This window comes from Drosophila persimilis, unplaced genomic scaffold, assembly GCF_003286085.1.
Source record: "Drosophila persimilis strain 14011-0111.01,24,50 unplaced genomic scaffold, DperRS2 tig00001411-arrow-arrow-pilon, whole genome shotgun sequence".
Taxonomy (NCBI): Eukaryota; Metazoa; Arthropoda; class Insecta; order Diptera; family Drosophilidae; genus Drosophila; species Drosophila persimilis.
The window spans coordinates 1-15,754 of NW_020825486.1; the positions used below are offsets into that span (position 1 = coordinate 1).

At 48.8% G+C, this 15,754-nt stretch overlaps 2 protein-coding genes across 2 annotated transcripts; both read right to left on the reverse strand.

The window, feature by feature from the left end:
* Positions 1–12,207: 12,207 nt before the first annotated feature.
* On the reverse strand, positions 12,208–13,088 carry LOC113566967. The gene is made up of 2 exons (XM_026994211.1): positions 13,021–13,088; positions 12,208–12,891 (listed from the first exon to the last, which is right to left on the reverse strand). The coding sequence occupies exon 2, from the start codon at positions 12,821–12,823 to the stop codon at positions 12,281–12,283; it is 543 nt and encodes a 180-aa protein (XP_026850012.1). The 5' UTR covers positions 12,824–12,891; positions 13,021–13,088; the 3' UTR covers positions 12,208–12,280.
* A 19-nt stretch (positions 13,089–13,107) lies between these two features.
* LOC113566966 lies at positions 13,108–13,838 on the reverse strand. The gene is made up of 3 exons (XM_026994209.1): positions 13,689–13,838; positions 13,321–13,458; positions 13,108–13,257 (listed from the first exon to the last, which is right to left on the reverse strand). Exons 1-3 carry the CDS (start codon positions 13,836–13,838, stop codon positions 13,147–13,149), a joined length of 399 nt encoding a protein of 132 aa, XP_026850010.1. The 3' UTR covers positions 13,108–13,146.
* Positions 13,839–15,754: the final 1,916 nt, after the last annotated feature.

Here is a 15,754-nt window from a genome sequence, read left to right on the forward strand (position 1 = left end):
TCAACAAGGACAAATGCAGCTTCTTCAAACGCAGACTGAAATATTTAGGACACGTCATCAGCGGGAACGGCATACACACGGATCCTGACAAGATCGCCGCAGTGCGCAACCTGAAACCCCCGGCAGGTGTCAAGGAACTTCGCCGATGCATCGGTATGGCCTCCCGGTACCGGCGGTTTGTACCCAACTTTTCCGAAATAGTAGAACCCATGACTGCGTTGTTAAGGAAAGATCGGCAATGGAAATGGTCGGAAGAACAGGAAAAAGCCTTCGAGGAGTTGAAGATCAGGTTAACTGAAGCGCCGGTCCTCGCCTGCCCTGATTTTTCTGAAAAATTCTCATTGCAAACCGACGCTAGCGAACAAGGATTAGGAGCCGTCCTTACACAACAGATAAGGGACGAGGAACGAGTAATAGCCTACGCGAGTCGACGCTTGTCCAAAGCCGAGGAGAACTACTCCGTTACTGAGAATGAATGCTTGGCAATAGTGTGGGCAATCCGCAAGCTGCGCTGTTACTTGGAAGGATACCGATTTGACGTGATCACGGACCATCTCGCCCTCAAATGGATCAACTCGATCGACAACCCCACTGGACGGATAGCACGTTGGGCTTTAGAGCTGCAGCAGTATCAATTCGATATTCACTATCGCCGAGGGAAGCAGAACGTGGTAGCAGATGCACTTTCCCGCCAACCATTGGAGTTACTACATCAAGCTCTGGAGGAGGAGTCACAGTGCAAGAGGATCAGGAAAATGTTGGCGAGAATCAGGCAGCAGCCGGGCAAATATGAAGACTACCGAAGCGAGAGTGGACAACTGTATCGGCGCCTGCACACCGTGCCCGAAGAGGAAGACTCCACCCCATGGAAGCTCTGCGTCGCTGCAGAACATAGACGACGCGTACTAAAAGAATGCCATGACCACCCGACGGCCGGACATCTAGGAATCCGAAAAACAAGCACACGAGTCGCCCAAAAGTACTACTGGCCAGGCCTGTTCCGAGAAGTCGCCAGATACGTTCGCCAATGCGTAGTGTGCCAAAAATACAAGGTGAGTAAGTTCAAACCGGCGGGGGAAAATGTTCACCAGACAAGTTGACGAACCCTTCAGCGTGTTGTGCGCCGACTTCGTTGGGCCGTTGCCCGCTCCAAACATGGAAACACCGTCCTCCTGGTTTTCTTCGACGCGTTTAGTAAGTGGGTCGAACTGGTGCCTCTACGCAAGGCAACTACGCCACACCTGGAAAGATCATTCCGAGAAAGAATCCTAAGCCGCTTTGGTACCCCTCGTACCTTCGTTTGCGACAATGGGGCACAGTTTACCAGCCGATCGTTCAAAGGATTCTGCAAAAGACTAGGGATGGAACTTCAGCATACTGCCCCGTACACTCCCCAACAAAATCCAACAGAACGCGCGAACAGAACAATTAAAACGATGGTGGCGCAATACATCGACGGAAAACAGAACACTTGGGACGAGCTCTTGCCAGAAATCACGCTCGCGATCAACTCAAGCGTGTCCGATTCGACGCGATTCAGCCCCGCGTTTTTGATCCAAGGTCGCGAGCCAAGACTGCCAGGCGCCTTGTATGACGAGGTTACGCCAGGAACGGGAACTAGCATCGCCGACCCGGAGACCAGAGCACGACAGATGAGAGAGGTGTTCGAAATCGTAAAAACAAACTGCGACAAAGCATCAGAGGAGCAAAAACGACATTACAACCTCCGCCGTAGGGAATGGAAACCGGCTATTGGATCCCAAGTGATGTTACGTCGCCACACTCTGTCCAAAGCAGCCGAAGGCTTCGCATCCAAGTTGGCCACGAAATTCGAGGGACCATACCGGGTGACCAAGTTTCTCTCTCCGAATCTCGTCCGATTACAGGTTCTAAACGGACGTAAGCAGCGATCAGCCAGTTTGAACGACCTGAAGGCGTTCTACCCAACCATCGACGAAGATGACGAAAAGACCGACCAGATCAGGACGGACAGCGAAGACGACCCTGACCGAACCAATATACAACAATCTTGATTACAACGCAGATCTACTCGAACCGCCACGACAATGCTGACACCCCGGATACACAGAGACGAAACCAATCAGGAACCCGGATATCTTGCGAGGAACGACGCACCGAACGAGGCGTGCGTGGCTGCTTCTCCTGGACACATCCGCTTCAGGAACCCGGATATCTTGCGAGGAACGACGCACCGAACGAGGCGTGCGTGGCTGCTTCTCCTGGACACATCCGCTTCAGGAACCCGGATATCTTGCGAGGAACGACGCACCGAACGAGGCGTGCGTGGCTGCTTCTCCTGGACACATCCGCTTCAGGAACCCGGATATCTTGCGAGGAACGACGCACCGAACGAGGCGTGCGTGGCTGCTTCTCCTGGACCCATCCGCTTCAGGAACCCGGATATCTTGCGAGGAACGACGCACCGAACGAGGCGTGCGTGGCCGCTTCTCCTGGACCCATCCGCTTCCGGGACCCGGATATCCTTCGAAGAACGACGCACCGAACGAAGCGGGCGTGGCTGTTCCTTCAAGGGCAAACTGCAACCGTGATTGTACCGAAGGGACCAACCAAGGCCGACATTTTGGAGATTCTCATTAAGTCTATAACCGCTCCGCCGCACTCATAGAGTATCAAAGTATTTCTTGCCTGTAGTCAACAAGTCCATTCCTATTCACAGCTCATCGAATGCGAGAGACCCCCGCCGACGGAGAACTACGACAAAAGCCAGGCCGGAGCCCCCAGTCGACTGGGAGATCATCGAGGAACTGATTCTTCGCCCCACTCCGCGAGAATGCCAAGTCCACCCAGAAGTCCTCAGCTGGGAAAATTTATGCGGCGACGTCGTAAGCTGGCCACGCATCGACCAGATCATCGAGGGGCACGATTCAGACCCCGATCACGTCAATATTACAGGAGACGTGGCCACCAACGCCAGGGACCCAAGCCCTGGCAACGTCGCCAGAGCCACGTTCACCCACGCTCAGGGCCCCAGCCAGGTCAACCCCGACCAGGTCGCCGAAGAGCACGCGCAGGGCCCTGGACACGCCACCGTAGGAGAAGCAGCCGACTTCACCGCTCCGGGTCCGAGCCCCGACGAGGGGGCAGAGACCATCACTATCCCTGACGGGCTGCCAGGTGCCACCGCACGCGGATACCGCCAGCAATTCGAGCCGACGGAGTTCGAAAAAGAGATGCTCCGCTGGGAAGAGCCACCGCTTCCGGCACTCTTCGGGGCCCTTGATACGCTCAACCTTCTCGAACGGATAGACGGGTTGGACATCGCCCCCGAAGATGCAGGACTACCGGCCGTCAGCAACTTTGACGCCATCCTGCGTCCCGAAGACATCGCCCCCGAAGATGCAGCACTACCGGCCGTCAGCAACTTTGACGCCATCCTGCGTCCCGAAGACATCGCCACCGAAGATGCAGGACTACCGGCCGTCAGCAACTTTGACGCCATCCTGCGTCCCGAAGACATCGCCCCCGAAGATGCAGGACTACCGGCCGTCAGCAACTTTGACGCCATCCTGCGTCCCGAAGACATCGCCCCCGAAGATGCAGGACTACCGGCCGTCAGCAACTTTGACGCCATCCTGCGTCCCGAAGACATCGCCCCCGAAGATGCAGGACTACCGGCCGTCAGCAACTTTGACGCCATCCTGCGTCCCGAAGACGTCGCCCCCGAAGATGCAGGGCTACCGGCCGTCAGCAACTTTGACGCCATCCTGCGTCCCGAAGATATCGCCACCGAAGACGCAGAGCTACCGGCCGTCTGCGATCTGGACGCCACCCTACATCCCGAAGGCGGCCTTCCGGAGATACCAGAAACGTCGACCCCCAACCCAGCCGTTCGTTGGGTGACTGGGGAGGCGGATTGGAGAGTACGTACGCCCGACGGCCGGCTGCCAGACACCCTGAAAGCCCGGCTCCTGGCACAACTCGTCAACCCGCGGCGTAAAGATGTCCGATTCTTGGCAGAGGCGGACAACACCTTCTTCCAGGTCCACATCAGCAAGACGAGCAAAGTGACTATTCGCTCACGGGCCCCCCGAAGTAAGGAGAGGTTGTGAGGACCCATACTGGGAGCCTCACATAGTAACAAGAGTTAAGTGATTAATAATAAGACAACCTGAAAATATAGTAAGTCGCAATGGAGCGAGATTTGTATTAGTCACAATCATATGCTATGGTAGTAAATAAGCTAGTTAAGTTTTGCATAGCCGGAATCCCGCCAAACGGCCAGCTCACACGGAACAACCGCAAAGAAGACAGCGAGGAGAGAGAGCCATGCTCAGCCGGCAGCAGAGCGGATCTCTTTCGAGAAAGTCCCGTTGGCCCGAAAACGAGCGCTAGGCGTGGGGAGAACGTCGAGCGACCGTGGCGAGAGGAGGAGTCGATTTTTGGCAGCGAGCGAAGACGGAACGTCGCGGACAGTGAAGAGATAAAGAAAAAGTGTCGAACGGCCGCGCGCCAGAGAGGAAAGGAAAAGCATGGACGAGCTGCAGGAACACAGGCGCCGGATCCGCGGGTGAGCTGGCCGATGGCCAAGGTAGTAGTAGGAGTAGAAGGGAGTGCAAGGGGAATCAATCCAATAAAACTTCGATCATATAATTAAGAACTCTTTGGCTTCCATTTGTTTTCTCTGGTCGGACCACCGACTGTGGTCATCTCTCCACCCCCTCCCCTTCCGTTTTCCTGACTGTTTTCGGTCACTACGCTCCCGCTCTGACTCTGGCAACAGGGTTTTACCCTGCCGGAGTGAGAAGTGGTACGCGTTTCGACAGAGGCGCCCCCCCCCCCCCCCTTATCCTTTTCCTTCACCTCCCCGGACCCGCGGCCCACCTCGACCTTGGCAACAGGGGTTTTACCCTGCTGAAGTCGGGGAGTGCAGCGTCTCGGGTGAGTTTCGCGCCGCCCGGCCCAACGCCCGCTTTCCCCCCCCTAATTTCTCCCGAAGGCCCCGTCGTTGACGGCGGCTCGGCGATCCCTGCGCGCCAACGACCCGCCTCCCCCCCCCCCCCCCCCAGTCACAACGTCTCAGCAACTTACAAATAAACTGTAGGTGACCCTGGGCAGACTGAGACTGACCCCAGCCTAGGATCACTAATTTACAGTACATCTTAGAAATCAATTAGGCGGAGGCCCAAGATTGAAATTGTTTTCGTTTTGGAAAGCCAAAGATTGTTTACAACTCGTATAAGAGCTCAATAGAATTGGGTACGTTAACTTGTATGTGTGGATATTTTCTATACGCTTTGTGAGGTTCTAACGACGAGAAAGGTAGAACAAAATAAACGAGGGGGAACGTTGTGAGTTGCTGCGGACACCGCAACTCTACAGTTATACCCGATACTAAGTCAGTATGGCTCTTCTCCGGCAGACGCCGCTAATATTAAACGACACGACAAAGAGTGCGTGCGAGAGAGACAGAAAATCAGTCTGAGCGTGACGTCGGGCGCTGCGTAGCCAGTGCAAATTGATTTGTTTCCTTTCGCTATAAAAATTATCTGATCTGATCCAGATTCAGCAATCTAAAAGATATGGTCGTTATCTAAGATTCTGCGTTTTTAGTTTTCTAAAATCTAAATTCTTTGCGAGGGCGGAAGGGGGTGTGGCGAAATTTTGAAACAAACTCGTCTCGGTCCGATATATTAGGAGTGTGGATACCAAATTTGGTTGCTCTAGCTCTAGCTGAGATCTAGGCGCTAATGTTTTACTCTAAGCAAAGCCGCCTATGCTACGTGTGTGTTAGAGAGAGACAGGGGGAGAAAAAATGAAATTGTTTTCTTGATGCTGGCTATAATAATAATACGATCCAATTCAGATTCCGCATTCTAAAAGATACGGTCATTCTCTACGATTCTGCGTTTTTAGTTTTCTCGAATCTGCAATATTGTGGATGCAACAGATTCTCGTCCTTTGTGGGGGCGGAAGGGGGTGGGGCGAAATTCTGAGATATACGTTTTATAGTGACATCTTAAAGGAGTGTGTGTACCAAATTTGGTTACTCTAGCCTTAATAGTCTCTGAGATTTGTGGTTGCCTCAGATTTTCGTCCTTTGCGGGGGCGGAAGGGGGTGTGGCGAAATTTTGACACAAAACGGTCAAGGTCCGATATCACAGGAGTGTGGATATCAGTGATTGCAGTAAACGAAAGATGTATGTATGTACATATAACTGTTGCGTCCAAATAGCGGTTCACATATGTCTGTATGTGTCGAAATGTATGTATTTATGTGTTTTTAGTTATATTTTATATTTATGCAATTACTAATAAAATGCATGCAATCAAGCTCTACTATATGTATATCATACGTCTGTGCGTAGAATTGAAGGCGATGTGCAATGTTTTCAGCACAAGACACCTCAAAGAGAGATCTGAATGTCTTTTGCTCAGCCTTCAATTTTCTGCACAAATACCTCTGATTCCTATTTTGGATCTTTGAATCCTACTGCTACTTTCCTGTCCTTATCGCAGGGCATCCCTCGGCGGTAGCAGAATTTGCACAAAAATTATTGTTGGCGCGACCGACGCGATGATATTTTACAAAAAAATTGATTGCCGATTGCACACACACACGACGCGGGCAACGAATATGTTTGCATATGTATACTGCAATTTCTTGTGTCACTGTCACTTATTTTTATACCCGATACTCAAAATGAGTATTGGGGTATATTAGATTTGTGGTAAAAGTGGATGTGTGTAACGTCCAGAAGGAATCGTTTCCGACCCTATAAAGTATATATATTCTTGATCAGCATCAATAGCCGAGTCGATTGAGCCCTGTCTGTCTGTCCGTCCGTCCGTCTGTCCGTCCCCTTCAGCGCCTAGTGCTCAAAGACTATAAGAGCTAGAGCAACGATGTTTTGGATCCAGACTTCTGTGATATGTCACTGCTACAAAAATATTTCAAAACTTTGCCCCGCCCACTTCCGCCCCCACAAAGGACGAAAATCTGTGGCATCCACATTTTTAAAGATACGAGAAAACCAAAAACGCAGAATCGTAGAGAATGACCATATCTTTGAGACTGAATCTGAATTGGATCGTATTATTATTATAGCCAGCATCAAGAAAACAATTTCATTTTTTCTCGCCCTGTCTCTCTCTAACACACACGCAGCATAGGCGGCTTTGCTTAGAGTAAAACATTAGCGCCTAGATCTCAGAGACTATAAAAGCTAGAGCAACCAAATTTGGTATCCACACTCCTAATATATCAGACCGAGACGAGTTTGTTTCAAAATTTCGCCACACCCCCTTCCGCCCCCGCAAAGGATGCAAATCTGGGGATATTCACAAATCTCAGAGACTATTATGGCTAGAGTAACCAAATTTAGTATCCGCACTCCTGTTAGATCTCACTATAAAACGTATATCTCAAAATTTCGACCCACCCCCTTCCGCCCCCACAAAGGACGAAAATCTGTAGCATCCACAATATTGCAGATTTGAGAAAACTAAAAACGCAGAATCATAGATAATGACCATATCTATCAGATTGCTGGATCTGCATCAGATCAGATCATTTTTATAGCCAAAAGGAACAAATCAATTTGCACTGGCTACGCAGCGCCCGACGTCACGCTCAGACTGATTTTCTGTCTCTCTCGCACGCACTCTTTGTCGTGTCGTTTAATATTAGCGGCGTCTGCCGGAGGAGAGCCATACGGACTTAGTATCGGGTATAACCGTAGAGTTGCGGTGTCCGGAGCAACTCACAACGTTCCCCCTCGTTCTAGTATCAATCTAGTATTCTTATGAGTGTGTCTAGTACATTTGGTATTTTTTCTACAATAAATCTGCCGGCCCAGGCCCAGGGCCTGATTATCGACGATTTTGCAGGAATTGCTGATAGCTTAGGACGTCCATAAACGCCAGGTTGGCCAACGGTTCTGTGTCGTTCGAATGTTTCGGATTCGGTCATAATTCCGCCTCTTTGGGTGCGACATCTGCCTTTGGCACCGCTGGTGAATTGACATTCGAATCGGCTTCGGATTTGCTTCCGAAGAAAAAATTGGTCAGGATACTCTCCCGCCTCTTGCCGCCGGGATCACCAGTACCCCCGCGGGCTCGACCGCCACTACCACCGCCCCCGTCCATGAAGGGCGTCATTATTTCCATGGGGAAGGGGTAAAGGATACAGCAACGGCGCTCTGCGGCAATCGAGGTGAGAATTTGTAGATGCCTTAGCTGCAGGGTAATCTTGGTACTCCCATTAATTTGTGTTTGCTTTATAAAATATGAAACAAAAAACGGACAAACATTACATGGCAAACAAACATGTTAATCGATACTGCCTGGCATCTTAGCACGGCGTAGCTGTTTTGCCTGCTTGTAACGCTTGCCGTCTCCCCCACCATCGTTACGATCTTGCTCTTGTTTTTGACCGTCCTTGATCATGACAGTGGGACCAATGTGCTGCTCTAATTGCTCCACGGAGTTGAAGTGTCCATCACCACCTCCATCGTTACGAGCCCGACGTTGCTTGTGGCCGGCCTTGACCATGGCTGTCTTCTTAATTGGCTGCTTGATTTGCTCCATGGAGTTTTGCTTGCCGTCTCCAGCGCCTACTTTACGATCGTTTCCTTGCTTATAGCCGTCCTTAATCATGGAAGTGGGACCAATGTCCTGCTCGACTTGTCCCACCGAGTTGCACTTTGCGTCTCCACCACCATAGTTGCGACCACGCCCTTGCTTACGACCGCCCTTGACCATGACAGTTGTCCCAATGTGCTGCTCGTCTCCAGCTTCTTCGTAACGATCACGCTTTTGTTGTTTGGCGGACACGTTGGAACTGTCGCCAGTATCCCGCTCGAAGTGCACCATCGACTTTAGCTTGAAGTGGAGCTCGTTGGCGAACTCGTGATCAGACTTCCGGTTTTAAAATGAAGTTCCTATAAAAATTAAACCAAAATGAAACCAATAAAATGGATGAAATACAAGAAAAAGGAATCCGGGGGAAAGAAGAAAGGGCAGTCGAAGAAAACTGGGAGTGAGAAAAAGTAAGGGAAAAGTATGGATACCCTTTGAAACGAAAGAAGAAAACCAGCTCCCTCTCACAGTCTGGCTTAGCACTTATTATAGGTTTTCATTATTTTTAGTCACTCAGTCAACGAATAAGTCCCAAAAAAACTACACAATAGTCTGGTCATTTGCGGCAGCAAATCAGTCGCTCGCCGAGCTGTTGAACACGTCCGCGCCAGAGGCTGGCCTGCGGATAACCGGAACACCAACGCATTCTCCTCCACTCCAAGCTGGCCTGTAGGTCCCCAAGGGGCAGATACTTTAGAGGTTACTTCTTTGCCAGTCTAAAGATATTTACATTCAAAACGTTTTGAGCATCCAGTTTCTCGTTCAGCCCACGATCGCGCCCCTGGATGCGTGCGAGAGAGACAGAAAATCAGTCTGAGCGTGACGTCGGGCGCTGCGTAGCCAGTGCAAATTGATTTGTTTCCTTTCGCTATAAAAATTATCTGATCTGATCCAGATTCAGCAATCTAAAAGATATGGTCGTTATCTAAGATTCTGCGTTTTTAGTTTTCTAAAATCTAAATTCTTTGCGAGGGCGGAAGGGGGTGTGGCGAAATTTTGAAACAAACTCGTCTCGGTCCGATATATTAGGAGTGTGGATACCAAATTTGGTTGCTCTAGCTCTAGCTGAGATCTAGGCGCTAATGTTTTACTCTAAGCAAAGCCGCCTATGCTACGTGTGTGTTAGAGAGAGACAGGGGGAGAAAAAATGAAATTGTTTTCTTGATGCTGGCTATAATAATAATACGATCCAATTCAGATTCCGCAGTCTAAAAGATATGGTCATTCTCTACGATTCTGCGTTTTTAGTTTTCTCGAATCTGCAATATTGTGGATGCAACAGATTCTCGTCCTTTGTGGGGGCGGAAGGGGGTGGGGCGAAATTCTGAGATATACGTTTTATAGTGACATCTTAAAGGAGTGTGTGTACCAAATTTGGTTACTCTAGCCTTAATAGTCTCTGAGATTTGTGGTTGCCTCAGATTTTCGTCCTTTGCGGGGGCGGAAGGGGGTGTGGCGAAATTTTGACACAAAACGGTCAAGGTCCGATATCACAGGAGTGTGGATACCAGTGATTGCAGTAAACGAAAGATGTATGTATGTACATATAACTGTTGCGTCCAAATAGCGGTTCACATATGTCTGTATGTGTCGAAATGTATGTATTTATGTGTTTTTAGTTATATTTTATATTTATGCAATTACTAATAAAATGCATGCAATCAAGCTCTACTATATGTATATCATACGTCTGTGCATAGAATTGAAGGCGATGTGCAATGCTTTCAGCACAAGACACCTCAAAGAGAGATCTGAATGTCTTTTGCTCAGCCTTCAATTTTCTGCACAAATACCTCTGATTCCTATTTTGGATCTTTGAATCCTACTGCTACTTTCCTGTCCTTATCGCAGGGCATCCCTCGGCGGTAGCAGAATTTGCACAAAAATTATTGTTGGCGCGTCCGACGCGATGATATTTTACAAAAAAATTGATTGCCGATTGCACACACACACGACGCGGGCAACGAATATGTTTGCATATGTATACTGCAATTTCTTGTGTCACTGTCACTTATTTTTATACCCGATACTCAAAATGAGTATTGGGGTATATTAGATTTGTGGTAAAAGTGGATGTGTGTAACGTCCAGAAGGAATCGTTTCCGACCCTATAAAGTATATATATTCTTGATCAGCATCAATAGCCGAGTCGATTGAGCCCTGTCTGTCTGTCCGTCCGTCCGTCTGTCCGTCCCCTTCAGCGCCTAGTGCTCAAAGACTATAAGAGCTAGAGCAACGATGTTTTGGATCCAGACTTCTGTGATATGTCACTGCTACAAAAATATTTCAAAACTATGCCCCGCCCACTTCCGCCCCCACAAAGGACGAAAATCTGTGGCATCCACATTTTTAAAGATACGAGAAAACCAAAAACGCAGAATCGTAGAGAATGACCATATCTTTTAGACTGAATCTGAATTGGATCGTATTATTATTATAGCCAGCATCAAGAAAACAATTTCATTTTTTCTCGCCCTGTCTCTCTAACACACACGCAGCATAGGCGGCTTTGCTTAGAGTAAAACATTAGCGCCTAGATCTCAGAGACTATAAAAGCTAGAGCAACCAAATTTGGTATCCACACTCCTAATATATCAGACCGAGACGAGTTTGTTTCAAAATTTCGCCACACCCCCTTCCGCCCCCGCAAAGGATGCAAATCTGGGGATATTCACAAATCTCAGAGACTATTATGGCTAGAGTAACCAAATTTAGTATCCGCACTCCTGTTAGATCTCACTATAAAACGTATATCTCAAAATTTCGACCCACCCCCTTCCGCCCCCACAAAGGACGAAAATCTGTAGCATCCACAATATTGCAGATTTGAGAAAACTAAAAACGCAGAATCATAGATAATGACCATATCTATCAGATTGCTGGATCTGCATCAGATCAGATCATTTTTATAGCCAAAAGGAACAAATCAATTTGCACTGGCTACGCAGCGCCCGACGTCACGCTCAGACTGATTTTCTGTCTCTCTCGCACGCACTCTTTGTCGTGTCGTTTAATATTAGCGGCGTCTGCCGGAGGAGAGCCATACGGACTTAGTATCGGGTATAACCGTAGAGTTGCGGTGTCCGGAGCAACTCACAACGTTCCCCCTCGTTCTAGTATCAATCTAGTATTCTTATGAGTGTGTCTAGTACATTTGGTATTTTTTCTACAATAAATCTGCCGGCCCAGGCCCAGGGCCTGATTATCGACGATTTTGCAGGAATTGCTGATAGCTTAGGACGTCCATAAACGCCAGGTTGGCCAACGGTTCTGTGTCGTTCGAATGTTTCGGATTCGGTCATAATTCCGCCTCTTTGGGTGCGACATCTGCCTTTGGCACCGCTGGTGAATTGACATTCGAATCGGCTTCGGATTTGCTTCCGAAGAAAAAATTGGTCAGGATACTCTCCCGCCTCTTGCCGCCGGGATCACCAGTACCCCCGCGGGCTCGACCGCCACTACCACCGCCCCCGTCCATGAAGGGCGTCATTATTTCCATGGGGAAGGGGTAAAGGATACAGCAACGGCGCTCTGCGGCAATCGAGGTGAGAATTTGTAGATGCCTTAGCTGCAGGGTAATCTTGGTACTCCCATTAATTTGTGTTTGCTTTATAAAATATGAAACAAAAAACGGACAAACATTACATGGCAAACAAACATGTTAATCGATACTGCCTGGCATCTTAGCACGGCGTAGCTGTTTTGCCTGCTTGTAACGCTTGCCGTCTCCCCCACCATCGTTACGATCTTGCTCTTGTTTTTGACCGTCCTTGATCATGACAGTGGGACCAATGTGCTGCTCTAATTGCTCCACGGAGTTGAAGTGTCCATCACCACCTCCATCGTTACGAGCCCGACGTTGCTTGTGGCCGGCCTTGACCATGGCTGTCTTCTTAATTGGCTGCTTGATTTGCTCCATGGAGTTTTGCTTGCCGTCTCCAGCGCCTACTTTACGATCGTTTCCTTGCTTATAGCCGTCCTTAATCATGGAAGTGGGACCAATGTCCTGCTCGAATTGTCCCACCGAGTTGCACTTTCCGTCTCCACCACCATAGTTGCGACCACGCCCTTGCTTACGACCGCCCTTGACCATGACAGTTGTCCCAATGTGCTGATCGTCTCCAGCTTCTTCGTAACGATCACGCTTTTGTTGTTTGGCGGACACGTTGGAACTGTCGCCAATATCCCGCTCGAAGAGCACCATCGACTTTAGCTTGAAGTTGAGCTCGTTGGCGAAGTCGTGATCAGACTTCCGGTTTTAAAATGAAGTTCCTATAAAAATTAAACCAAAATGAAACCAATAAAATGGATGAAATACAAGAAAAAGGAATCCGGGGGAAAGAAGAAAGGGCAGTCGAAGAAAACTGGGAGTGAGAAAAAGTAAGGGAAAAGTATGGATACCCTTTGAAACGAAAGAAGAAAACCAGCTCCCTCTCACAGTCTGGCTTAGCACTTATTATAGGTTTTCATTATTTTTAGTCACTCAGTCAACGAATAAGTCCCAAAAAAAACTACACAATAGTCTGGTCATTTGCGGCAGCAAATCAGTCGCTCGCCGAGCTGTTGAACACGTCCGCGCCAGAGGCTGGCCTGCGGATAACCGGAACACCAACGCATTCTCCTCCACTCCAAGCTGGCCTGTAGGTCCCCAAGGGGCAGATACTTTAGAGGTTACTTCTTTGCCAGTCTAAAGATATTTACATTCAAAACGTTTTGAGCATCCAGTTTCTCGTTCAGCCCACGATCGCGCCCCTGGATCATATCGTTGTAGATGGGAACAGCATTGCCATCGTCTAGGGTGAGGTCTTCGATCACGTGCCGGTTGCCACGATGTGCCCCCTTCGATTGGGGGAGAAGTAAAATGTTAAACTAGATGTGTAGTGTGTGGTATGAGGTGCTCGTCTGTGATTGTGTGTGATTGTGAAATCCAAACGAGTATCTCGTCTGACACTTCAGGCAGTGACTGAACAAAAATATTATACGACATAGTAGTATCTTTCTGTGTCGTTTGAATGTTTCGGATTCTGTCATAATTCCGCCGCTTTGGGTGCGACATCTGCCTTTGGCACCGCTGGTGAATTGACATTCGAATCGGCTTCGGATTTGCTTCCGAAGAAAAAATTGGTCAGGATACTCTCCCGCCTCTTGCCGCCGGGATCACCAGTACCCCCGCGGGCTCGACCGCCACTACCACCGCCCCCGTCCATGAAGGGCGTCATTATTTCCATGGGGAAGGGGTAAAGGATACAGCAACGGCGCTCTGCGGCAATCGAGGTGAGAATTTGTAGATGCCTTAGCTGCAGGGTAATCTTGGTACTCCCATTAATTTGTGTTTGCTTTATAAAATATGAAACAAAAAACGGACAAACATTACATGGCAAACAAACATGTTACGCTGTTTTGCTGTTTCGCTGTTTTGCTTGCTTGTAACGCTTGCCGTCTCCCCCACCATCATTACGATCTTGCTCTTGTTTTTGACCGTCCTTGATCATGACAGTGGGACCAATGTGATGCTCTAATTGCTCCACGGAGTTGAATTATCCATCACCACCTCCATCGTTACGAGCACGACGTTGCTTGTGGCCGGCCTTGACCATGGCTGTCTTCTTAATTGGCTGCTTGATTTGCTCCATGGAGTTTTGCTTGCCGTCTCCAGCGCCTACTTTACGATCGTTTCCTTGCTTATAGCCGTCCTTAATCATGGAAGTGGGACCAATGTCCTGCTCGACTTGTCCCACCGAGTTGCACTTTGCGTCTCCACCACCATAGTTGCGACCACGCCCTTGCTTACGACCGCCCTTGACCATGACAGTTGTCCCAATGTGCTGCTCGTCTCCAGCTTCTTCGTAACGATCACGCTTTTGTTGTTTGGCGGACACGTTGGAACTGTCGCCAATATCCCGCTCGAGTGCACCATCGACTTTAGCTTGAAGTGGAGCTCGTTGGCGAATTCGTGATCAGACTTCCGGTTTTAAAATGAAGTTCCTATAAAAATTAAACCAATAAAATGGATGAAATACAAGAAAAAGGAATCCGGGGGAAAGAAGAAAGGGCAGTCGAAGAAAACTAAGGGGAAAACGATGGGGAAAATCAGGGAATAATTGCAGGCGGGGAAGAGAATGTGGGAGTGAGAAAAAGTAAGGGAAAAGTATGGATACCCTTTGAAACGAAAGAAGAAAACCAGCTCTCTCTCACAGTGTGGCTTAGCGTTTATTATAGGTTTTCATTATTTTTAGTCACTCAGTCAACGAATAGAAATAAGTCCCAAAAAAACTACACAATAGTCTGGTCATTTGCGGCAGCAAATCAGTCGCTCGCCGAGCTGTTGAACACGTCCGCGCCAGAGGCTGGCCTTCGGATAACCGGAACACCAACGCATTCTCCTCCACTCCAAGCTGGCCTGTAGGTCCCCAAGGGGCAGATACTTTAGAGGTTACTTCTTTGCCAGTCTAAAGATATTTACATTCAAAACGTTTTGAGCATCCAGTTTCTCGTTCAGCCCACGATCGCGCCCCTGGATCATATCGTTGTAGATGGGAACAGCATTGCCATCGTCTAGGGTGAGGTCCTCGATCACGTGCCGGTTGCCACGAAGTGCCCCCTTCGATTGGGGGAGAAGTAAAATGTTAAACTAGATGTGTAGTGTGTAGTATGTAGTGCTCGTCTGTGATTGTGTGTGATTGTGAAATCCAAACGAGTATCTCGTCTGACACTTCAGGCAGTGACTGAACAAAAATATTATACGACATAGTAGTATCTTTCTGTGTCGTTTGAATGTTTCGGATTCTGTCATAATTCCGCCGCTTTGGGTGCGACATCTGCCTTTGGCACCGCTGGTGAATTGACATTCGAATCGGCTTCGGATTTGCTTCCGAAGAAAAAATTGGTCAGGATACTCTCCCGCCTCTTGCCGCCGGGATCACCAGTACCCCGCGGGCTCGACCGCCACTACCACCGCCCCCGTCCATGAAGGGCGTCATTATTTCCATGGGGAAGGGGTAATGGATACAGCAACGGCGCTCTGCGGCAATCGAGGTGAGAATTTGTAGATGCCTTAGCTGCAGGGTAATCTTGTTACTCCCATTAATTTGTGTTTGCTTTATAAAATATGAAACAAAAAACGGACAAACATTAC